Genomic DNA, 25,002 nt, shown 5'->3' with positions numbered 1-25,002 from the left:
ATCCTTTGAGTCCTCAGAAAACAGAGTTCAAATTCTCTTCAGATTATTTCAGTTTATGCCAACACAATCCAGGTACATAGCTTCACACAGAGCAATTTCATCGTAATTTCATTAGTCAGTTGATGTTGTATCTGTCAGTGGTAAAACATTTCTCATCTATGGAAGCTCAGCCAACTGCATGATGTGGTTGACTTCACGACAATCTGTCGTCCCATGCAAGCATGTGGTGACAATGAAGAGAAAAATCTTCCTTTTAACTTTAAGAAACCTCCAGCAGAACCTGGCTCTGCATGAGCGACCATCCACTGAGGCAGACTCAAATTTTGTTAGGTCAGAGCAGAGACAATACAAAAACACAGAAGCACTGAAGCAATAGTACTTCCTATGTTGAGGGAAGAAGAAGGAATAGAAAATGAAGTACGGATCGTAACATTATGTTGGGAGTTTTCGGTCTTTGATAGATGTTGGATGCAGCTTTGCAGATTTTGTTTATTTTGGACAACTTGGGCATTATTCTGTAATATATTAAGGGAGTGAACTTAAAAATCATCTGCAGAGGTTATTCAAGGTAAGAATACATTTTAGTTCCCGGTTATAAAACCTTCTCACAATTTCTTTCCCCTTATTTTGACACTTTTATTGTTATGTCTTTACTGTTCGTGGATTAAACTAAGAAATACCAGAATGAAAAGACAAAAAACAGCACGAGACAAAATGAGCAAAACAGGAGAAGGTAAAACAGAGAGCTACAGCGAAAGCATAAGAAAAAGGAGAGGTGAAGTCTTGAGGTGGAAGGAACAAGAGTTGCCTTTGCTGATTACCTGGCTCCATTGCAGTGCCATGCGCCTGTGTGGGCTGTGCCCTGAACTCATGCCAGCTGATTAACCCAGCACTTCTCCACTCCCCTCAAGCGCTCTCCACTGTCTCTGCTAGGCTGCATAGCCATTCAGCTCAGCCCTGGGAGGTGCTGTGCCACGGCCGTGCCACTCTGCCGCTTGGTACCAAACCGCCCTGTGCTCCTTTGCTCGACATACCACACAGGGATGAGATTTTGGCACATAATGGCCCATTTTTCTGCATTCCTGACCGTCTTTATTTGGGATTGTCTGGCTTTCAATGTTGTATCCTTCAGTAACAGCTGTAATATCCCATGTTATCACACTTTTCTATGATAAATGTGCAGCATGTGTTTGATACAGATGTCTGCTGTGTTTATTCTCTTCAGCAAGCAGGCCAAAGTTTAAATCAGAGATAACTGTTCCCCCGTTAAAGGCTCCAACTTCTGGCTGCACAGCTACCTTCTGCTTTCTCAGACTCCAGAAACCATAATTAACACTACCTTCTGTCAAACGCAGGCCTCAGCCATGGTCTGTGTGCCGATTACGCACTCCCAAAATATTCTCCCCCATTCTTTCCCCCCTTTTCTTCGTGTCTCTGTTTGTGCACAGGGAGCACTCAGCCAGTCAGCCAGAGATGGAACCCCGGTTAAATACTAAACCATACACAGGTGGGACAGAAAAACAACAACCTCTGAGACAGGATGCAGATTTACGAATGCTTCAGGCACTCAGCTAAGAACAGTCCTTTTCTAGAAAATGAGCAAATTACACAGCAGTCATCTTTACACAAATGCACTCAAACAGCAATTTAGTTTGAAGGTTTCACTGTATAGATAGTGCAGATGAATAGTAAAGCCTTAACAGATTATGGATTGGCTCTATGAAAAGGTACCTCATCATTTCATCTCAATTTTTCACTTGTCACGTCTTATTTACCAGAATAGATTGTGCTGTTGAAAATCAGAAGCTCGTGCATAAAAGCCAGAGTTGAGCCATTTGATGTGGCCAAATCATCCCAACACTCAAATACCTTTAGCAATCACGACATTTGAATGAAAAAATTGTCTAAAAGCTCAAAAAGCTATGACAGTAGCGCAACAGGCTTATCATTAAACACACATCCCTCCTCTTACCTCCTCTCTTGACTTTTTTTTTTTTTTTGTCTTATAGGAACCTGACAGCAATAAAGTATGTTCCCTGTACTCCTTCCGGAACAATTCCACTTCTCCACACAAACCTGAGGAGGGGGCCCGGGAGCGGAGTGACATGCTGAGCGGATCAGCATTCGGGACTCCGGAGCGCCGCAAAGGAAGCCTGGCAGACGTTGTGGACTCGCTGAAGCAAAAGAAGCTGGAGGAGATGACAAAGACAGAGCAAGATGGTATGTCTCCCTGTGTGAGTGTGATTTGGAGTGAGAGTCTAGGAAGGCCTTGTTCCTACCATCTAATCCCACTCTTTCCAAATATTCACCGACTGTCTGCCTCCGCTCTCTTTTTCCTCTCCACCTCACACATTTAGTCAGGCTCACACAGGTTGGGATCAATGACGCTACAGTATTTCCACTTTGTTCTGAACCTCTTCCAATATGACAAAGACTGTGTGGCAGCACACTTCGGCATAAGTGTGGTCCTCTTTCATGCCAAGAAAAACTCTTTGACTATAAAACTCAGAGTGCTGACCTGATGCCAGGAACATTACCTCTTTTTTATTTTGCAACACAGAACACTTTTCGCTCTGAGCATACATGAAAGGTAACTTCCCTCAAATAGCCCAGGACCTTTTCGAAGATCTCACCTGATTAATGTGACTAATTAGTTCAACTTTTTCTTTTTTTCTTTTTTTTTTCAAACCAAGCAGTGACAGTGAGAACAAGAAATCCTCTCCTGTAATAAGATAGTGAGTTCTCTGTCGTATCTCCGCCCGTTACACCCTTCTTGGCTTTCCCTCCTACAGCCTGGAGTCTATCAAGAGTATGGCGGAAAAACAAATATTTGAAAGAGCTTCTGAAACACATCCCCCTTCTTAATTAAGGCTGTAGTAATATAACTACATCCAATCAAATGTTAAACCCCCTTGGGAACGCATGTGTCTCATTTAGTGTCTGGGGAGCTCTTAGCTTAAGCACTTCATCAGACGAATAAATTAGACCTCTGTTAGCCTAAAAATAATTTGCCACTTCTTTTTTTAAGTATGCATGTGGCGATCTTTGTAACAGAGCATCACAGACCTCTCACCAGATAATTATGCCGCCACACCCTCCGATGACTGATTGTTTGTGTTATTATTTAGATATTATCAGAGAGCGCAATCAGCCTAGGCTCCACAGGGAAAAAATAAACACAATTTATTTGCTGAAATTTCACGTATTGTTTCTCAAAATTGATTCAAATGACCATATACAACTTCAGTTACTCATCATCAAATACTTGTCATTTTGATGGCAGTTGTGTGCGTGTTTTTAATACGAGAGACCCGGGGCTACCTAGAAATGATCAGCAAAAAAAAAACAAAAAAAAAAAAAAACTTAAAATAAATTAGTATTCCATTTCTTTAGCATAATGTCACACAAAAAAATTAAGAAATATCCAGTTTATAGTTGGATCAAATGCTGACAAAAATGTTTTAATGTACAAAATAAAATTTTTCTTGGGGTGTCAAAAACAAAAAAAATGTGTTATTGAATACATTATATTTTTAAATTCATACTTTAATATTTAAATATGATCAGATAGTTTAGACATTTTTTTTTACTGATAATCCAAAACAATTGGTAAGGAAGTAAAGAAAATAAATATAAGGGAATCGCCACATTTGTTCAGGATCAGATTAGGTCTCTTCAAAACGAGATTAATTTACTTTGTTTACATGTTTACTATAGATGCTATTACATATTGAGCAAAGACTTAGATCTAAAGTTAATCCAAGTATTACACTACACCATAATTTATATATTGCAATAATAGTTCTGTGCATCTAATATATGGTGCTAATATTCCTTTTTTTCAAGTTTAGTTTGAATTTAATGACTGTTTTGTTATTTGTGGAAGGATTTTTTGCAACGGCATCATCAGTGCTCTCGGTGGCGACAGTGGACATTATGGAAATGAGCCCCATCTGCTGAAGGCTGGTTGTTGCAGTAATTTAAATGGTCAAGTGCAGCCTGTAATTCAGGGCCGTATGTTAGCGCGGAGAGGAGAGGGTGCTTCGGACCGCCATACAGCTGTTTGAATCTCCTGTTAATAATAGCACCGTGGTCTGCCTCATGCGCCTTGTATCTCGGGCACCAAAATACACTCCCTTGTTAAAGCAAATTAGTTTTCGTGCAGGGAACCCAGCAGAAGACAAGAGCCATACGAAGTTCAGCATGCTGTCCCCGTGCCGAGAGAACTGAGAGTTGCTCTGTTCTCGAGAGCCCTCGAGGAAGCTTCTGTGGTGATGATCAGTGATTACTGTAAAATGGTGGGAGGCAGACTCTTACAAACTGCCTCCCAAAGAAGTTAACAGCAACCTTGGAGATATCATAATCTTGTGTCTTTGTCTATAGAGAGGGACACTATTGGAAATGAAAAGGGCTGGATTAACTAATTAAAGGACATAGAAGAACGATCTCTTGTTGATGTGTCTAATGTATCATAAGCAACAAAAGATGATGAATATAACACTTTTTTAAGCATACCAACTGTTGTGTCTCATTCTGCTGTTCAGTGTTTGTCTGATCAGGATTCACAGAGGCCCTCAGAGACTCTTCACCATCTGCTACCATTCTTCCTCTGTTTGATTTTATTATTATTATTTTTTTGGGTGGGTCAAGATGGTTCTGTGGAGATAACCACAATGACCTAAAGTCTAGAAAAGAATACCTTTTCCTTGTAATAATCCTACTAACAAATTCGAAAACCCAATTAAAGTAATGTAGAAACTGATTGAAGCTTAGCTTGAACTTCTTTCAGACATTCTGAGCAAGTTGAATTATATTACCAGATCTTCCTGTGATTTTTGGGATTTTCTTAAAACTTTTTATATGTAATTTGTTACAAATAACACATTATCTTCTTCAGACAATACTGCTTGAGCAAAATTAAATTAGGCCTTAATACTATTATTGTTAATTAAAAACCAAATTGACCTTTAGGCAAGAACAAGCAGACATGGAACGGCCTATATTAATGGACAGTGATATTTCTGATGTCTTCCATTACCATCATGGTTTCCTTTAACAACATTATGAGGCACATTTCTTGATTCACCACAATGCCTAATAAACCCTGCAACAATAGAGACATTGCTCAATATTATAGGTGTAATTCCTCCATCCCTCTATCTCTATATATTTTTACCCTTTCACCCACTCCATCCTTCTATCTTTACTCTCCATCTTGGATCCCTTAAAGTGCTTTAAGTGCTTGTGACTGTGCTAATGAATGAAAATGTCCTCCCAGCAGTGAGCACTGCATTTAGCTGAATAGTCACCTTTGCTGTAAAAGCTCTATTAGGCCCAGTTGCCAGCAGGGCTAACGATTGTGCCCCATGTTTATTTACTAGGTATTGTAAATGCATTATTTATGGATAAGCCTCCAGACAGCACTTGTCAAGAGTTAAAAATGTCAGAATTAAGTATTATGGTAAAAAGAAAAATAGCTACCATTATAAAAACCCAAGGTGACCTTGCTTTGATTCACGTGCAGTTAGAACAGTTTTATATAATGCACTAAAGTATGAATCAATACTGTGTAAGTCAACAGAAATCCTTGTGTGTTGAGTCTTTATGATTGTCCCAAAGACAAGGACGGGTAACCCTGCTTGAGGCTCCTGTTCTAGCTTTTAGGGAGTGTTATCTAGGGGATATCGACTTGTCTGCACACCTAGAATCAAGCATATCTTGTGTAATCTTTTATTATTAAGAAAAATGCTCGATTGGACCAGGTCAGAGAAAGTACATTTTCTTTATTGGCTGGGATATGGCTGATAAGAATTATAATGAATACATAACAAAAACAAAGAAAGCTTAAGAACAAATCCAAGAAATGTCTATAATTGGCTAAAATTCTGCAAGAACAATACCTGTACTGATCAAATGAAACTCTCGCAGTTTAGCTGCCGTGTTCTTGATGTGCCTCTCAAGTGTACACACCTGGGTAACATGCATTCCTTTTCGAATAATCAAAATTAATTTACAACAAGGTGGTCGCATTTATAAAATATGAGAAATAAAGGCACTGACATAAAAAAAAGATTTTGGGACATTATTTTACTATGGTAGAAGAAAACTTGAGAACAATACCTCATCAAATATTCCAATCTTGGAACATCTGAACATAATAAATGACTACTTCTTGTTGTTTATCGTAGCTAAGCTTTGCTAAATGACAGTGATCTGGCAATGTTTCAAGGCAGTTGTTGAGAAAGTAGAGCAGTGAGCAGTTGTAGCCTGGGGACATTTAACAAAGGAGATTTTTCCCACATAATCTATACGTACAGTAGAATAATACACACATTATCTGCAGAATAACTGCATTTCCATGTGCTGCTATTCAAGAAAAATACAGGACAAGAAATTTGGATATATGCCAATGTTTCCGTTAAAGAAGAAAAAAGATGCTCTATTTAAAATCACATCCCTGTTTTAGGCCAGCTATTTAGATATTGTAGGTGCTCTTGCAGAATAATCAACACCTGAAACCCTTTGACACAGTCACGGCTAATTAACTCAGCAAAGGGGAGTCAAAGCACCAGGCAAACTGCAGCCGCTTGCTTTTTAATCTCAGGTTGAAGGATATTTAATGGTTGCTGGGAAAAAGAGTTCCTCTATTACAGCGGCAGGTAACCCGACTGCCGCTTGTGACAAAAAGCAGCGCAGCAGGGTGTGCCAGCGGACTAATTGTGCTTGGGCACAGGATTTATATATTTGAACTGTGTTTGGTTCCAAGTCACCACTTAGACCTGTCTTCTCTATTTGTAAGTGTAATCCCCCCGGCGAGACTGTGTATTATCACTGTATAATGACTGTGCAGTAGGTTGAGTGTGGGGGAGTGATCTGCATTGTGTGAGTAGCCCCAGGTCATTATCCGCTATTACAACATGCCATGTAATGAGATTCTGGGATGGGTGAGAGCTGCAGTAGAGAATAGGATCAGCTCTAAGGCTTGTGGTCTGATTAGCACTGATGAACTCTTGACTCTGTTGTTACACCGTTCCCCCTCAGTGTCAGAGCTCCTGCTGACACTACATGGAGGCTCGCTGGAAATTGGTTGCAGGTGCTGACGGTGTCAACAGATCTATTTTTTGCACATTTATTTGCTTTAAATGCAGTGCTCAAAAGGGTTATGGGCTTTTTTTATGTTCTATAAGTTTCCTTGCATGTAACTTGTGTTACACTTTCTGTCACATAAATTTATTTTTCCCCCTTTTCAAAAGAGATCGGGGAGCTTTCTCCCTGCTCCTCTTTTCGTTCCCGCCCCTCTCCCCTCTCGTCTCTTCAGCAGCTGCCATGTCATCTGGTTCTCCTTTATCCCACCTAATTAATAGGAATCTTTGTTATAATGATGTGAGTATGAGCCTCTGACTCCATGCATATGCAATCAGGGCTGGAAATCCATTTCCTTGCCTGCTGATTCTTCACACATTGCTCTCCGCTCCCTCTTACTGCTGCAGCCTTCCGGACAGCACCAGCCCAGGACCTTTGTGTCAGGACAGATACAGAAGCCAAACATCTGTCAAGCATCTCTCCTCCATCAAGCATTTTTTAAAGAATCTGTTGTCTCTGTTCGTAAATTTGAGCCGGTCTCTTAACTTCATAAAGTATTTGATTGAGTTGACCATTTTTCTATATCTGTGTGTGGGCGTGTGCGGGCGTGTGTGTGTATGTGTGTTCAGGCTTGCATGTCCTGCAAGTGCCAGTGGGGGCCTTCCGGTGTGTGTGATCTCTCTTGGCCTGTGGCATGGTGCAGCAGCTCAGTGGAGCAGCTCTCTGGTCTGTCACTTTTGTTTGAATAGGTAATGCAGATCTGTTCAGGCTGAAGAGACACGAGCTGGAATCGCTTGTTAGGACACATGATCAAAAGTGGCTCTCCGCTCTCTGCCAATCAACCCTCTTGTCGCCCTGTGAGGCAGACGTTAAATAGATTTTTCGGCTGTATGCCGTGGGCTGCCTGCCAGCCTGACATGTGAACTTTCACAAATCTGACACATGGACCTTTTACTCCTCCCTGCTTTTCATTCCTCTTCCTTCATCTCTTTATTTTGTCTTCTTTCTTTTTTCCTGTTTTTTTTTTCTCCCGGTCTTCCACCCTATCATCTTTTTGTCCTTATCTGGCCCAGATAAAAATTGTTCTTCTTCCTATGAATTTTGTCTCCCACCCTTTTTTTTACCCTCCAGTGACAAAGTTGCTCTAGTGCCAGGCTGAGATCAGAGCCCACTGCTAAATGGAGTGGCTGCATGAGGGGAATAGTCAGAGCAGAGAGCCCGGTCCACTGCTGAATTATGTATTTACTATCTGTTCCAAAACAGAGCTGTCACATAACACAGGCCTGTCCCCGTGGGGTGATGGAGGCCAGCAAAGGTTTTACTTTACACAAGCTAAGGAGCAGATTTTGTTGCCCGTTTCAAAACGGGAACCCTTTCTGCTGTCTTGGTCGTTCAGATGACAAAACAAGCAGCTGCTTCTTCAATGTGCCATTCTTTGCATTCAAGATCACCTTCCCCACTTCTCATATTCCGATTAGTCAACAGTAGCAACTGCTGCTGAGCATTCCAGGGGCCATCTTCCTGGGTTTCAGCTGTTGTGTGTCCCCCTGCACCCACGCAGCACAAAACTCCCATTGTGATCTTGGTTTACAAGTCGCACAGAAACCCCTTGATGGGAGGAAACGGGTGTCTCTGAGAGACAAATCACAGCCAGGGTTACACAGAGGCTTGCTTGTCTTTGTATACTCACAAATCCACACGTTGGCTGTAGGTATAGCTTGTCTTATGCATATTTAATTAATGGGATAGAAAGACAGGAAGCAATGCGACATTGTTGTATAAACAATGTTTGCATTATGAAGTTTTTTTTGTTTAAATAAAAAAAACAATAGCTTCACCTTCTTGCTACATGTGAATAATCAAATGATTAAATCAGCAACAGCTCTGAGACTATTTTTGGAGAGACAGAGAGTGAGCAGTGCTGACACGTACTAAGACCGAAGCTATTAATGCTTCTATATTTGCCTTTAGACCATATAGGCTGGAAGTGGGAGATAACACCCTTGTTTTGCCGTCGTATGAAACATGAGGAGGGTCATACGCAGACAAATTGCACAAAGTGGGAAGAGTGGTGGTGGGTGGGGGGGTACTGAGGCAGTCAGAAATAGAAAGAACAGGGTATTCCACAACGGGATGAGGAGAAGACATGTGTCCTGCTGCATATGTGTGTATGTGAGCCTGCTGCAGGGTTACTCTCTGCATCCCACTGTGTGCCAAGTAAGTATCACTGTCCTGGCCGCGGCATTCTGCTCCCAAGCATTCTCTACACATATCTTGACAAAAGAAATAGTGTCATCTGACCAAGGATCAAAATAGTGTGAGTGTAATTCACACTCTGGGCACAGACAGCCTCTGTGGCCCTCTAATGATTTCAGAGCACATTTCTGACTCAGTCTGCAAGTCAGAGGTACGCCAGCCATCCGGCAGATTGATCCTGCTTTGATAGAACCAGACATGACAAGTTGTGCTGATGCAGCCTATTAACATATTTGCATTGTTATTTGTCACAGAAAACAGGCAAGCAGGAACATCTTACAGCAAACTTTAATGAGCCGTCTCTTGAACAAAGAGACTGTTTAATCAGCTCTGATAAAACACACGTTTCTTCCTCCTCTATGTTTCACCCTCACCCCCTTGTTCAATAACATTACAAGCAAGAGGAGGTGTGATGAAAATGTCAGAAGAAATTAGCAGAACTCTGTTTTATTGCATTGCAAAGTGTGGGTGCCAACCATAATAATCGTAAGATGAATATCATCACTCTTAAGCTGAACCTCCAGTGTAATTTTCGAGATTGCACTGAGCGGCAGTTTAAGATGCAAGATGTTGCTATACTGCCAATTGCTCAGGAGGGAGGTCAGTAAGTTCATCTTGATGTCAAACAAGAATGAATGATTTATTCAAGCAGAACGTTTTGTTTGTCTTTCATGACAAAACTGCAATTGTTTTACTGCTCCACACACTGTTTACTGGCCCACTCATCTTCCTCCCTCTTGCTTCGTTCTTTTTTTTTGGACATGTTATTTCTGGGTGGGTGGCACTTTGCCCAACAAAGCCAGTGCTGTTTGCTTCCCTGTTGTGAGCTGGACCAATGAGCTCAGTCTCTCAAGAGAAGCACATTTCTCCATCTTTGCCCAGCAGGTTGCAGCCCATATGACTCTGTATCCCACAGGAAGGAAATAGGCATGACTGAAAAGAAAAAAAAAAACAGCTTATATTGTCTCTGCTCTTGAACAACAGCACATTGAAACATGTAGTTCAGGGTAAGTAAATGGAGGTTTTTAGCATGCTAATCCAGCCTTCTTTGTCACAGTTTCAGTTGTTTAGCACTTGTTCAAGGTTACTCTGACTTCAGATTTGAGAAAATTTGGAAAATAATAAATGTTTTCTTGTTGTCATGCTCTGACTGAAGATCAACTTCCATCTGTCTTATTTGTTTGATGCCTTTTTTTTTTAATCTTGTTACAATTTTTAAGAATATCTAAGAGAAATGTAACTTTGCTGTGTCAAATCTTTCTCCAAAGAAAATGGTAGTTATGTATTATTTTTAGGAACATAGACAGACGGATTGGCATAAAAAGTGAAATATGTTATTAAAAATGACTTCAATTTGATTTATTGAAAATGTTAGTAATAGCGATTTTGTTAAAAAAGAAATTCTCAGTAAGGGGTCTCTCCCTCCACTGAATAAATATGCTCAAATTGATTTGAGCATATTACAAATTACAATTTTTTCCATCATCTTTGTAATTTTAATTTATTACCATACAATACTTCTGGAATAACACATATTTATTTTAAGATTTTTCTCAGTTTTTTCATTGTTTTTTGTTTTTTTTTATCAGAAATGCTGACAATTATAAGCAGCATGGACTTTAATGTAATTTAAATATTATTTGGTTGTTGCATACATTCGTACTTTTTCTTTCAAAAGCAACCAATGTAAGCTGAAAAAAAAAGTGACCTATGGGGTTCTGGTCCAGTTCACATTATGTGTAGATCCTAAAGCCTGGCATTTTAGTAAACACATTCAGATGAGTAATTCAGTAAACAACTTTAATTATGCAACTTTTTTCCACAAAATTGTTGTTTAATGAGAAAATAATCCTAAATTACAAGAGCTGCAGAAATTTCAACACATTTGCAGTTCTAAGTATCATAACATGTTCCGTAATCATGACATAAAAAAAAAAAAAAAGAAATGAAAAAGCTTTATTATAGGGCTCAGCCTTGCATGGTAGCTGTCCAGAGTTCCTAAAATAAAGTTTCAGTGTGTAAACCAGACACTTGGCTTCTCTACAAACTGTGATGCATTCATGTGGATCCTATTAGTCTCTTTTTGTCCTTGTGGAGTCAGACACCCATTAATTTACTAATTCACACTGAACTGCTATGATCACAGTGCTCCCCGTTTTCTTCACACGTCTATTAATTTAACATAGATGAATAAATGTGAATGTTTTCGAGCATTGATTAGCAGGCAACTTTATGTCTGACAGTTAAATTGCTGGGTACCCCTCCTAAAAAAATCTCCCCAATGCAAGGTACCCAGTAATTAAATTTTTGCGGGAAATTATTATCATTTATTACAGTGCGCGGACCGTAATGATTGCTAACATCAAATGGAAATTATAAATTAAAATTGAGTCGACATGTTTCTACTTGTGAAGTGCTGATCCCCCTCATCAGCATCGGCTTAAAATCCAGGGGTAATGTCTACTTTTTCTTTCTAGTAAACTAAACACACTTGTCTTTCAGTTTCAGTAGTATATTTGCATAATAGTAGCCATGTTAAAAAAATAGTAATATACATGTCGTAGGTATGATTTTTCTTAAAAAAACAAAAAAGGCAAAACAATCCAAAACAATTTATTTTACTTACAGTTTCTTTTAAAATCACATTTGCTCTGCCTCACTTTGATCACAATAACTCTTCCTTTCATTTTAGATTTAAAATAATTGTTTTGCAACTCAAACAGAAACTTAAAAAACGAAGTAGAAGGATCAGGGACTGGAAAGTTCATTTTGCCATCCAAGCATTTAATGGTCCTACTTCTTAAAAGTGACCTTGTAGGTTAGAAAGCAGAGCAGCACAGCAGCTCTTTCCAGCTGCACACATGGCATCCATCGGGGGCACAATCACGCACAGTCCCAACACCTCAGGCTCGGACATATGTTGAGTTTTATTTCATTCTTCTGACATTAATCCTATTCACCAGCTGTTCTGCCAGCTGCCACTCTCCGGCTTAAGGGGAGATTGCAGTTTTGGGGGCTCTGAGTACTGGTTTATCTTGGCTCCTCGTCTTCTACTCGCAAAGTTTGGATTGAGTGAGGTTCTTTTTTTGCACTACTATCACCTATATCCAGCTTCCTACCTTACAATTCTTCTTTTTTCAAGTGATGTGAGGCAGCAGTTTGTTGATATTTAAAAGTATTCAAAGAGTAGTTATGCAAAAAGAAAGAAACATAAGTTTCCCTGCTAGAAGAAGATGCCTTAAGATCACCTGTGTGTTCATTCTTTCTTCTTAGAAAGTCATTGTAACGAGCCACAGCACTGGAACCGGCTTATAGCACTGTCATCTAGCAGCGTTTCAGTGGGATTAGCCTGGACATGGCCTCGGCCTGTACAGTTATGATTATTGACATATTGGGTCTGACATATTTCACATTTATGTGCATTGTCTGGAAGCATACTCAAGTGTTCTCAATGTCATTTCTGCTGAAGTACAGCGGGGCAGCCTGCGAGCATGGGCCGCAATGAATTGATCATTGCTCACTGCTCACTTTAATAATTCAAGGCTGATTGCCACAGAGTGCCGCAGTAAAATGGATTGGGAGAGGTCACATGCTGCTTGGCTCAGGAGGTGAAGCCTCTAGGGGATGCTTAATTCATATATGCTTGATGGACACGTGTCCTATTTAGAAAGGTCAGGGTGCTGTGTGCACAGACGGCGTCTTGCAACGGACAGGTCAACCCAGTAGGATTAACATGTTGGTCAGTGGAGATCGAGACGAGGGGGACGGGAAAAGTTTCTTCACATGGAAGCAAGTTTGCTTACCCTTGCATAAGATCTAAGAGCCTTAAAAAAAATTATTTGTTCATTTCTACTCTATTTGTGTTTGCAGAAAATATTTCCACTTTGGGCCGGCCTAATCCATAAGCAGATTTTGTGGCTGGATGGATAAGACCCTGTTGGTCTTGGGAGTCACATTAAAATGATCCCAAAATGAGATAATAACTGTTCAAGTTGTGCATGCATTATATTCCGAGTTTGAATGTTATGTTAACATTGTTATAATATAAAGATGCTTTACTAATTTCTGCTGCTTGTCTCTGAAGTAGCAAAACTTTTCTTGCTAGCTGTTACTGTTTGTAAATAGATCAGAGATAAATAAATATTATTATGATGCTGGATTTTATTGGCAGTATACATTAATGTGGTGCAACTACTTTTAAATCTCCTTTGTAGCAGAATGTTTTAGTTTACCTCCCGGTTAACAAACTTAAACATGTTTTCATTCTGTTTGAATTAAGATTCATAAAAAAATAAAATAAAATAATTGTATTCTTAAACTTTTTTCACTGTAATGTAAAATAGTGCAATTCTTCTCATTTAAATATATTGTTGTAAAAAAAACATTTTTTTCTATTTATTAAAAATATAAACTTTTCTTGTTGCTGATTGATCATTACATTCTGCCAATAAACTATCCAGTTTTACTGTTTTTCATTTTTTTGGACTGTTGTCTTTCACCTTGATGTTAAAGTCAGAACAAAACTGCAACTCAAAAATACTTCCATATCCTAAAATTAATCAAGCTAACAACTTACATAAAAAGAAAAGGAAATTAATGCATATCCTTATCTAGTGACTATAAATAAATGAACAAAGGCAAAAAATAAATGATTAAAGTTACCATTTAATTTAAAATAATCTTTATTTAATGGTCTGCTTGTGAAGAAAAGCCCATCAATTTTAATTTATTGTTGGTTCATCAATCGTCTGAAAAACAATTTGTGTTGAATAAAGAATGCAAAAATGATTAAGCAGAGAAGGGACCTCAAGTAAATTCTGCCTTGGATCTTAAACAATCTCGTATTGCATCTGTATGTAGCTGTGTCAAACTCTTCAGTTCACTTTGCATCCACCACTTAACCACATCAACAAATAAATAGAGGCAACTATAAAAAAAGTAGAATAAAATAAATATTCACTAGAAGCAAATGTTTCCAATCATGAAAGAAACAGACTAAGTATTTAAAGTCCAAACTACTTTGTACTTAACTATTAATCCAATCTTAGCCTTCAGCAAAGCTTTCCCAAAGCCTCAAATGCTTGTTTATGAAAGGACCTCCGACTTAGAGAAAAAGGACAATCTTTTGCTGACCCCTAACCCGTTTAAGAGGCTAACAACTGATTTTGGCTCAGATACAGGAAAGAAGGTTGGACCTAGCAGTGACGAACATCAGGAAAACTGCAACAGAGAGGATGTGTTCTCTGTCTGATGAAGCACGTCTTAACTGCAACGCATTTTTAGACACTGTTTGCACCACCAGACAGGATAGACTAAAGGTGACTAACAGAAATGTTCACCAAGTGGAATAATGATTAGGTGTCAGTTAAAGAAAGCCCTCTGCCAAGTGCAGGTGCTCTGCTCGTACAGTGACACCAAAGCAAAAAGCTGGACTTCCTTATTTATGCATGCCAGCACCGGTAATTACACGCAAAAAAAAAGAAGCTGGAATTATTTAACTGCCCCAAAGAAGTCTCTTGGAAATGGAGGAGGTTATTACAACTGTTGACAACGAGGAAAGGTAATTGCCTAAAAATGAGCGACAACGCTGTGTTGTGCTCAAAAAAATTTTTTCCTTCCCTCTTCCCTATCTGAAGCTCCCTCTTTAGAGTTCGTATTGTGCGGCATCACCCGGGTGTGTAACCTATTGCGTTCCGATTGCTCCCATGCAATTAGTGCCCTTTTTGTCCTCACTTCAATAACAGCGTGATTATGGAGACTTCAGGAGTATTTGCAGCATCCAACAGCTGTTGTCTCGGGGACTACCGGCTGAATGACAAAAACATGTTTTCTCTCAGGATTTCACTTCCCTGCCTGCCTCTTGTAATTATTATGTTTTATTTGGTTTGATGACGGGGTCTTGTTTTTAGTGTGCCTGTGATTAAGATATTCAAAGGACTCCTTGGAGTGTGTCACAGTCATTTTCTTTCATTTTTTAACATTTTCTTTTTATCAATCTCGACTTTTGATTTGTTTCCCTCGGAACTCAGATTGGATGAGGAATCAGAAGTTAACCTGTCATTGTCTCACTAAGAGACTGACTATTTTATTTTTTTACTTTAAATTTGGGATGTTTTTTTTATGCCTGAAAGCTATAAACATAAGGCCAAATGTAACAATTAGAATTTTTGTGTTAATTTTGATAAACATAATTTAGGATCTGTAAGTAATTAGAGTTAGGCTAATCCTGCTAATTTATTAACCGTATGATATTCAAATAAATCAAATTGTGTATTTTTTTTTAAGTAATAGTAAGTAGTGTCAAAAATAAGTATAACATCTCAACATTTTTCCCAGTAGATATATTTCTAAAGGGGCTGTTGAGGTAAAGTATACATTGCATGTCACTAACAACCCAAATAATTCACACACAAAGACATCAAAACTAATGACTCCATAAATTAAGTCATGTGCAATAAAGTGGACTTAAACTTACCAAAGGTGTTAAGAAGGATTAGGAACATTTCAGGAAAAATGAGAAAGAAAGAGATTTTTAATTTGATTCAAATTGAGTGATGGACTAGATTATTCAAACAATTTTACTTTATCTGAAACAAGCAGTTGCCTAGGCTGTGCATACCGGATAATTTTAAAATCAATTCTTATTTCTTCATCAGATTTTTATCAAGTCCCAGTACATTTACCATTCATCTTTCCTTCAATTGTATGATTATTCCCAGTTTCACATGCTGAAACAAACAGCCCACATCATAATGTTGCCACCTTCAGTCTTCCCAGCTGGCCTGGTGTTTTGGTTGTGATGTGCAGGTACTTCTCCAAACGTCCTCAACAGTTATTGCAGAGTACAATATTTTTTCCCAGCATTTCATTCACTTGTTCAATTGTTTTGCCACAAACTTGAAATGAATTCAATATGTTCTTTCATCAGAAATAGAGACTTGTGCCATAAGCAATCATTCAGGCCATTAGGTTTAAGTATTTTATACATTGTTTAAACCAGATCAGTTCTTTCTTTACTCATCAAGAGATTCTTGTTATGCCATGCGTTACTAACCAATACTGATATACTGTATGTTGATTAGGGAAATTTTTAGTTTTTAAATATCAGAGGATTTTAACTATATCACTCTATTTTATTTTGCAACTTTGTTGTGTGTGCAGTAAAATAAATGTTGCCTTTGTAATTCCACTTTTTTTACATGAAATTAAATTTTGACATTATTTATAGAATGATTTCTTTGTATGTTTACAACTAGGATTGTTACCAACATATGGACATGTAGACTGCACATAAATAGTGATATCACAGCTATTAACATATATAAAATATTACCCAATACTTAATTGGGTAAGCATATATTGCATTGTTTCAACAAATATATTTTGTGACTTTAATTTAAAAAAATTTAATTTAGTTTTTTAAATTTTCCGTTTTAATTGTTTAAATTGACAGTGACATATACAAATTGCTACAAATACTTTCTATTTAATTCTAATTCCCTTCCCTGCGTTTCTCCTAATGCAAATTGCTCCCCCGTTTTGCTTGCTGTCCAATCTGCTCCATTGTGAGAGGAAGTTATTTATATTGTCAGTGTCAGCTGATCATTGATTTCTTAATTACACGTTTTCCCTTGAGGCTGTGACAACTGATATACTGTACAAGGCCAATGGTGAATGGGGAGTCTTTCAGTCTCTTATCCATGACTTATGGCTAAGTTGACTCTCTCAGATAGCTCTCTTTTCTCTGCCAACGGCTTTTCAACACAACAAACACTCAAACACAAGTATCATCTTTCTCCCGAGAGAACAGTGCACACAGAGACGCTCAAAATGTGGTGGCAGTCTGTGGAAACGCTTTCATTGCTGACAACCAAAAGTAATAAAACACCCTGTGCTGCATGTTGCAACAAACCATTTTCTTTCCTTTTTTATGCTTTGAGTTGGTTATAGTCATTGGAAACATGATGGTGTGTTTGTGTTGCATCAGCAAATTTGCTAAAGCTTTAAGAGATTGAAAGTATTGATAAGTAAAAGTGAAAATGGCAAAAAGCAATGCTGGACCGTTTCAGTAGCCTTAGTGCACAGAGAGACCGTACTTCATAGGTCCAATTCAGTCCACATAATTATTTAAAATGTAGCAGGTAATTATTTTTTGCTACAGATTTTAATTTGAAATCACAAATTAAATCATGTTTGGGACTATTTGCCATTTTTGATGCATTCCCTAGTTTGAAATTTGACTAGTTTTTATCCTGATCATGTAAAAACATAATTTATCAAAGGACTTAATCATATCTTCACTTCTTACTCATCAACGTTTCTATCCAAATAGCTCGACTCGAAAAAAACAAAACATTTTTGTCTTTCCTTCATGTTAATGAAAACAAATTGACAGCCATGGGAAAAAAATAGGAGACGTGTCTTTTCTCATAAATTTGGGCATATGACTGTTTAACATCAAATTGAATACAGGCATATTCCAGTAAAAATAAATAAATAATAAATACTGAAGAAAATACCTATAAAATCTACTTCTAAATGTAGTAAAAACATAAAGAACAACAATTTCTGGTAAATAAAAAAACAGTACATCTCCAAATCTATTTCCACATACAAAGGCTAATGGCAACTATTGTCACATCAGGTGCACATGATTACATTACTAGTCAGGATTTAAATGGAGCTTTACCCTGTTTAAAAACTCATATACCTAATTTGATGTGCTCCTGTCTGTTGAAGTGAGAGGGAACATTTGCGGCAGCTTTTGAATCTGGTAAGAGAATTAGAGAGGTATTGAAAGAATCTAAAACTGACAATCCCTTTCTGTGGAATATGGTTTATAAGTGGAAGACATTCAAAATGACTGTTTTCATAACCAGTTCTGGCCATTCATGACAATTCACCTTGAAAGCAGACCGCAAGATATTAACTCTCTTGAAATCCCAAAATATCACTTCTGAAGTACTTTCAGTAAAGACTAGAGGAAAAGCTACCTATTCATGACATAGGTGTCCTAACCGTTTTTCTCGTTTAGAATACAAGTTTTCTTAATATATTTGTATTTAATGATTAAAACAATGTTCAACTTTGATATTTGCATGTAGTTAAATTACTTTCTATTCTAGAGATAAACAAAAGAGATTAGACACTGACATGTGACTGTTTCTTTGGCATGACTTTATATCAAGTTAAGATTAATGATGTCTAAGAGACAAAATTGTGAGCAGATGTAGGATGATATAGAAATTGATATGCAACGGGCAGCTATTTTACCAGTATTTGTACTTAAGAATTATAGAATAGACTCTAACTCATCAGTTACTGTAGTTTTGCTTTCTAGCTTACAGTCACCGTGAAATAGAGTCCATTCGCTGCCAGGTTTGAAAAGGTGTGTTTATGTCACACATCAACTCAGAAGCATTCCATTGTTAAGATTTATGAGGTTCATTACCTTTGTTTTGAATACAGTTTAAAAAAAATTGGGAGAAAGAGTCTAATCTTGCCAACTTATCTCAGCATTAGGTGTTTAAGTTGCAGCGTCTGTTCACCCACATCAGCAAGATCACAGAGTGCCTGCATAGGAACGTTGTATACCAGAGATGGCACCTCTGATAGCAGGCAAGCATACTGAATTTGGCAGTGTTACATCAGGGAATGCTATTCACTTTCTTCTGAGTGCCATTTGGAAACTCAAAAAAAAAAAAAAAAGGGTTCAGGGCATTTTTCCAGTTACATAGCACCAGCCCCAGTGAGAAGACAATGAGACCCAGACAGGCTTAGTACTCCAGAAGCCATTCCTCTCTCAATGGGAACATGTCTTGGATAGACACTCCAGTAGTTTTGTCTTGTATGTTGCTATCAGTGCTCGCTGCAGAGCGGAGGGGGTCCGTGCCAGGCGAGGGTCCGCAGGGACCATTGGAATAGCTGGGGCTGGAGGAAGTTGGTCGAGGTCCAGTGGGGCGATCTGGGCTTGGTGACAAGCCAAGCTGTCTACTGCAGGGACGCTGGGAAAATGTAAATAAGAGTCTGATAAGGCCTATTGTTTTCATTCCATTCTCATCCCAGCTGAATGACCTGCTCCCCAGCCACAGAGTGTTTTATCTTGAGAAAGGGAGGGGAAAAAATGGAAGGGGTGGGGGTGTGAGAGATTTAATAGCCCCCATAGGAAAATAAAAATAAACTCACTGGACTCTTCTGTTGTTTGAGCTAATTCCTCAGATTGTGATGTCCTACTTTGAAATTTCACTTAAAACGTCAGGAAGTTGAAGAAAACCTGCCAAAATAATGATATTTGCTCAGGAGTCAGATGTGATTGTATTATCTGACATAAGTTGTTGTTCTCTGTCAAATCCAGTGTGGATCAATGTCTGACATTCACTGTCAGAATTTGACAGTAATAATTATGTTGTTATTGAACAGTATTTCCATTGGCATCACTGATTTCTCCTGAGAAAAGAGACATGCATTTTAACAACTGAAATAACTTTCCCTCTATTAATCTGAATTCCTGCAGGAAAATAGGCTGTGCAAGGACAATTTGAAAAAAGCCAGACTTCTAACTCACTTAAGTTTTTTTTTAAGCATGCTTGCGCAAAACTTGTTCTGTTTTCTCCAAACCCCTTTTTTGGTTTCCTGTTTTTGTCTGCAGTTAGTCGGACGGTGAAAGGTGTTTTGAGAGTTATTTTGTGGACTAATCTGAGAGTCATTATTCACCTCGCTCAGGTGGAAGCTCAGGGAGGACAGCAGTGCATTCCAGCTGTGGTCTCTCGCATTGGAGGACTTGACAGGTCGAGTCTGGTCCAGGGAAGGGGATGTAGGGAGCGAGGGAGCAGCGGTTCTCCCAGGAGGGAGGAGGAAAAGAGGGGGAGGACTGGAGTAGAATGGGAGCTGGCACCGTATTATCTCCAACTGTTGGTGCATTCCTTAATGATCAAGTGCTGGAGAAGCATCTGCTATGAGAGTGTGTGTGCATAGAGAGGGAGCATGTGTGTGTGTATACAACACATGCCTGATATGTTTGTTTAATTCTTCTTTATGCAGCTTGAAAAATCTGACTTTTCTTTTGTTTTTTTGGGGGGGAAAGTCAAGCTCTGTTATGGTTCTGTCTGTGTTCGAAGGAGTTTGTTGTTCTGGGAGAGGAAGCTGTCTCACCCAGGGGTGACGGGCAGGGAAGAAGGGCTGATCTTTGCTATTCCCGCTGCCCTTAACCCCTGTTTTAAGATCTGTGATCTCTGTGCCACGCTGGGAGTTAACACACACAGAACACACAGGATTTTCTTCCTCCCTCCCCCAGGGTCAAGGGGACAAACTGTGAGTTGGGAATTGGAAAGTCAATAAAGCAGAAGTAATGTTATAATGACCCTGACTTGAAGATGTCCCATTGACCCCCATCATACATGGAGGAAGTGGACAATCAAACAAAATGGCGACTCTGCTTGATCTCCCGAAAAGTCATCCTTAAACAAGGCCACGAGAACTGCTGACCCCCTGTTACTCCCAGTTCCTCTGAAGTCTGCGTGTTTGTCAGACGGAGCAAGACTGTTTGCTTTGTGGAAGTGGGCAAGAAATGTAACAGACAGATAAAAGGAAACAACAATTGTACACATCCTCTACTGAATAAATCTTCCCTGTCTTTGATGTGAAGAATGATAATGGTAACCCGGAAGAGTCCTGTATATTGCATGTGAAAGTCCTCTGATTTAGCTTTCTTACTGCTTTTGGTTCCAGATTTGAACAAAGAAATTTTGGGGGGTGAAAAATTCACACACACCAGGTAAAATGTTTGTTTTTTTTTCTGACAAAAAAAAATCAAGACTATAATAAAGTATTTCTAAATTTTTCCCATCTTTTATGCAATATATCCTATATCCATTACTTCACAAATACCTGACATCTTAAAGGGTTGTGGAGTCCTTTTATATCCACTGTAGACTCAAAAGTACTTTACAGTTACAAAACTGAAAACACGTCAGTTACGAAGTAGTTTTACATTAAAACATCCTAAAAAATAATAATAAAAATGTTTGCCTGACATGAATTGTTCCTACTTGGAAAAGAATTCTTAATATAATGGCATAGTGGACTTGCTTGGAGTCCAACTCTTAAGTTTGTTGAAGGAGTGGCTCCAAATGGAGGGATGGAGCCTTTCTTGTGCTGCTGGTATTTGATGGGAACAGGCTGAACCCGGTACAGTGCAGAGATGGTGGAGGCCTGGGTCAGGCAGCCCAGTATGTTCTTTATCAGCTACACCAGCGACAGCATGGCAGATTGCAGCCATTCCTCCTCTGATTCATTGTGTCCTGGACAAATGTTAATTGTTTTCATCATTGGCAGCTATGTGAACGTTTGGACGTACCCAGTCTCAATCCTTGCCTCCCACTTAATGTGCGTCTCTGCCCTTACACTATCACCACAATGCCGTGTTCCCTCCTCACTCCACCCTTGGCTCGTCTTTTAACAGGCAGCCGCAGTCCTTTTAATGTTTCCCATCAAATAAAACACCATTATTTCATCTCATGCCTTGACTTTACAGTTAGGAGAATAGATTTATAGCATCCACAGAGGTGTAAAGCAGAAGCTATATCCTATATCCGTCCGTCTATTGTCGATACCCACTTATATGTCCAAATTACAAATGTTAAAATGTTTTTCAAATGCTCTCTCTTTTTTTGTTTCAGAATCTTCATGCATGGAGAAACTGCTTTCTAAAGACTGGAAAGAGAAGATGGACAGGCTCAACACCAGTGAGTTACTGGCAGAAGTTAAAGGTAGGAATCACCAAAGCAAAGCTATCTATTCAACTTTCTTATGGTATTCTGTTTTAACAGGATACAACAACCAACATAAAAAGATGTGGTTGTCATGTGGCAAAATATAAAAAGGTTTAAGGGATTAAAATACTGTAGCTTATAACAGAAATGAAAATAAGGCTCTTGGCTGCCTTCATCACTGATGCCTCTTCTCCCTTACTTTTAGTTCAAATGTCGAACTGTAGCCTATTTTGAAGGCTTCCTTAAAATTTCCGGCCCATTGCAAAAATCTGATCGTCAGCGCTTCAGTGTTACCCCAAACACTGCACACCTATCTTGAAAACAAAAAATATGAACCCTTCTTACTCTGCTCTGGTTTGTGTAGAGGACTTGTGCAATTCCTCTAACTGTTGAACACCAAAGTGTGTTTCATGTAAACAGAGCACGGCTAAGCTGAAAGGAAAAGAGACGACACTCAGATAGGAGAGGAAAGTAGACGGTACGGAGACGCGAACAGCCTTCTCCTCGCTGAACTCATGTTACAGTGGAATGTCTCGACTATTAACCGTGAACGCCCTGTACGACGTGCTGAGAGCACCGCAGCAAAGCAGCAGAGCAGCCAAGCACTCCCCCAAAATTTCTGTTTATGACAGGGTGAGCTGAAGGTGGGCTGAGGATGGGCAGGGCTCCTGCTTACTCCTTAGCACTGACTGTTACCGAACGCAGGCATGTTTATGTTGAACGGGAAAGTTAAAAACCAGCTGGGTGATAGCACCAGGCTGTCACTGGCTCCTGCCAGTGAGTTTCTGTGAACAATTTTTTTTATTTTATTTTATTTTTCTAAACAATAAATTTAGGTCACATTACTCTTATTATTTTTGGTAGTAGTAGTACTATTTCCATAGGGCCAATTAATCAATTGCAAATATAAAATGATTGTATGGTTATCAATTTCAAGCTTTGCAGATTTTTTATATTTCACACTTGTCAATATTATATATTGCCCTATGAATAGCATGTTTTTTCTTATTTTTAACTGACCTTATTCATAGCAGATAAACTGATCATCTAATAAAATTTTAACTGTTTTGGAATCTTTAAGATAAATTGTGACAACTGTTCCAATAGCAATATATAAAAATCAAAAGACTTAATTTCCAAAATAAAATATTTAATCATGTTTAAAATGTTTTTTATGGAGGTCCACAAATCTTTTCCTTGTATCTTGGCAGATTTCTTATAATTTTTAATGATGCCAACCAAGCAAGAATTATGTTTGAGGTGTTACTTTGAAATACATCTACAGATGTGCCACAATTTACCTCAGATCAATTAACATGAACATGTCAGAAAGAACTAAAAACACTTTTTAGCAAATAGAAATAATTATGGAAACTCCAACTGACCTAAAACTAGTTAAGTGTAGTCTGATTTAATGCCAGTGAGAAAAAAGGTTTTGTTTTTTTTGTAATTTTTTTGTTTTATGTAATTGTTTTGTTTCAAATGTATTTTAAAATATGAAATGAAAGCAAATTAGTCTAATTTTCCAAATCTAAAAAGACTTCCTCAGGTAAATCCGGGATGGTTTCCTTTAATACGCACATGGGAACTGCAAACGTAAGCTTGTCGTTTAGCTTTATTAAATTACATTTTCTCCACTTGGTGAGAAATGCAAAATCAGCTGTTGAATGGTCAAGTATTCACTGGCAATAACCTTAATGAACTAAAGGGTAAATCATAGCTTGGTAAACTAGATTCATTGTATCTGTGCTTGTGTACTGTATGCCAGTACAGATCAAAGAGCATGGTGTAAAATGTTTAAAATGATTTAGCCTTTTGAAATTTGGTGTTAAATTACAGGCAGGGCATTTGTGCTGTTTGATGAATGGGAATGGAAAGGTTACTTGGTGGTCTGTAAACAGGTAGGGAGCCTGATAATAAACACTATGGCCTCTGTGTGTTGATGAGTTATGGAGACAGTCTATACACCACAGTTACAAATATAAATGCTTCTCCTATCACAGAGGCAGCCTTAGATTTTTAATTAGCATGCCATTTCATTTGACTGTAGACATTTCAAAGGGCTGCTTTGTGTTCACCCTTACAAATGTCTCTCTCTCTGCGTTTGATGTCTGCCTGATGTAAATACGGGCAATTAAAAAGAAGCCCAGGGTTGGAGATGCACAAGGTCTGCCTAATTAAAACACAAACAAAGGTACCAAGCAGAAAACACCTTATGATTAAGATCTAAAGTGTTATGATGAATCACAGGTTCCATTAACTGTTAGGTTAAAATGAGTACAAAAGGCAAACATGCCTGTAGGTTTTAAAATAAACAGAAGATAGTAGAAAATAAAGGATAACATGCAAATAGAGAGCACAGTGGCCAGGGGCAAAGTGGCCTTGTATCTTTTATGCAGATCGCTCTGTGATTCCTCAGCCTATTATTCAGGGCAAATTTTAAGCTTCCTCCTGACAATGTTCTATCAAAACCTTGAAAGCCACATAAATGTGTTCTTGCAAAAGCATGCGATGGAATGTCGCTGGTGTGGGAACAGCTGTTTTGGTCCAGTTCCTAGAAGACAAAGCAAAAAAGAAAATCAATTAGTGAGATAGAATTTGACCCCAGGCTTTTCTCAAGAAAAGAGAGATTCTTTCAGCACAGCTTTGTTCCAACTTGCCCCAAATGCTTTATTCTGCTGAAGTGAACATGCACGTACAGTAAACAAACAATGCAGGACAATTGTATCAGCAGCATCAGAGATTGCTTTTTGAGCTCTGCTAACCTAACTATTTACCTGTTAGAGATGACAGAAGTACGTTGTTGTGTGGATGTATTGCTCCATAAACTGCTGTTTTTTATGGTATTTAGAGTCAGTACAAAACAAGCAACATGATCCCCTGCTTAAGGCAG

General features: G+C 38.6%; 1 protein-coding gene across 4 annotated transcripts in view; it reads left to right on the top strand.

The window, feature by feature from the left end:
- The window catches only part of sox6 (SRY-box transcription factor 6), a 143,960-nt gene that overhangs the window by 47,780 nt on the left and 71,178 nt on the right, over positions 1 to 25,002 (top strand). For all 4 annotated transcript variants that reach the window (XM_032561022.1, XM_032561021.1, XM_032561024.1 and 1 more), the window contains 2 exons: positions 2,010 to 2,220; positions 22,017 to 22,106. In XM_032561022.1, the coding sequence (XP_032416913.1) occupies positions 2,010 to 2,220; positions 22,017 to 22,106 (301 nt within the window). The remainder of the gene's footprint in view (positions 1 to 2,009; positions 2,221 to 22,016; positions 22,107 to 25,002) is intronic.

The sequence above is a fragment of the Xiphophorus hellerii genome, chromosome 4 (assembly GCF_003331165.1).
Source record: "Xiphophorus hellerii strain 12219 chromosome 4, Xiphophorus_hellerii-4.1, whole genome shotgun sequence".
Classification (NCBI taxonomy): Eukaryota; Metazoa; Chordata; class Actinopteri; order Cyprinodontiformes; family Poeciliidae; genus Xiphophorus; species Xiphophorus hellerii.
The sequence above is the reverse complement of the archived record's forward strand: the minus strand, read 5'-3'. Positions and strand labels throughout refer to the sequence as shown.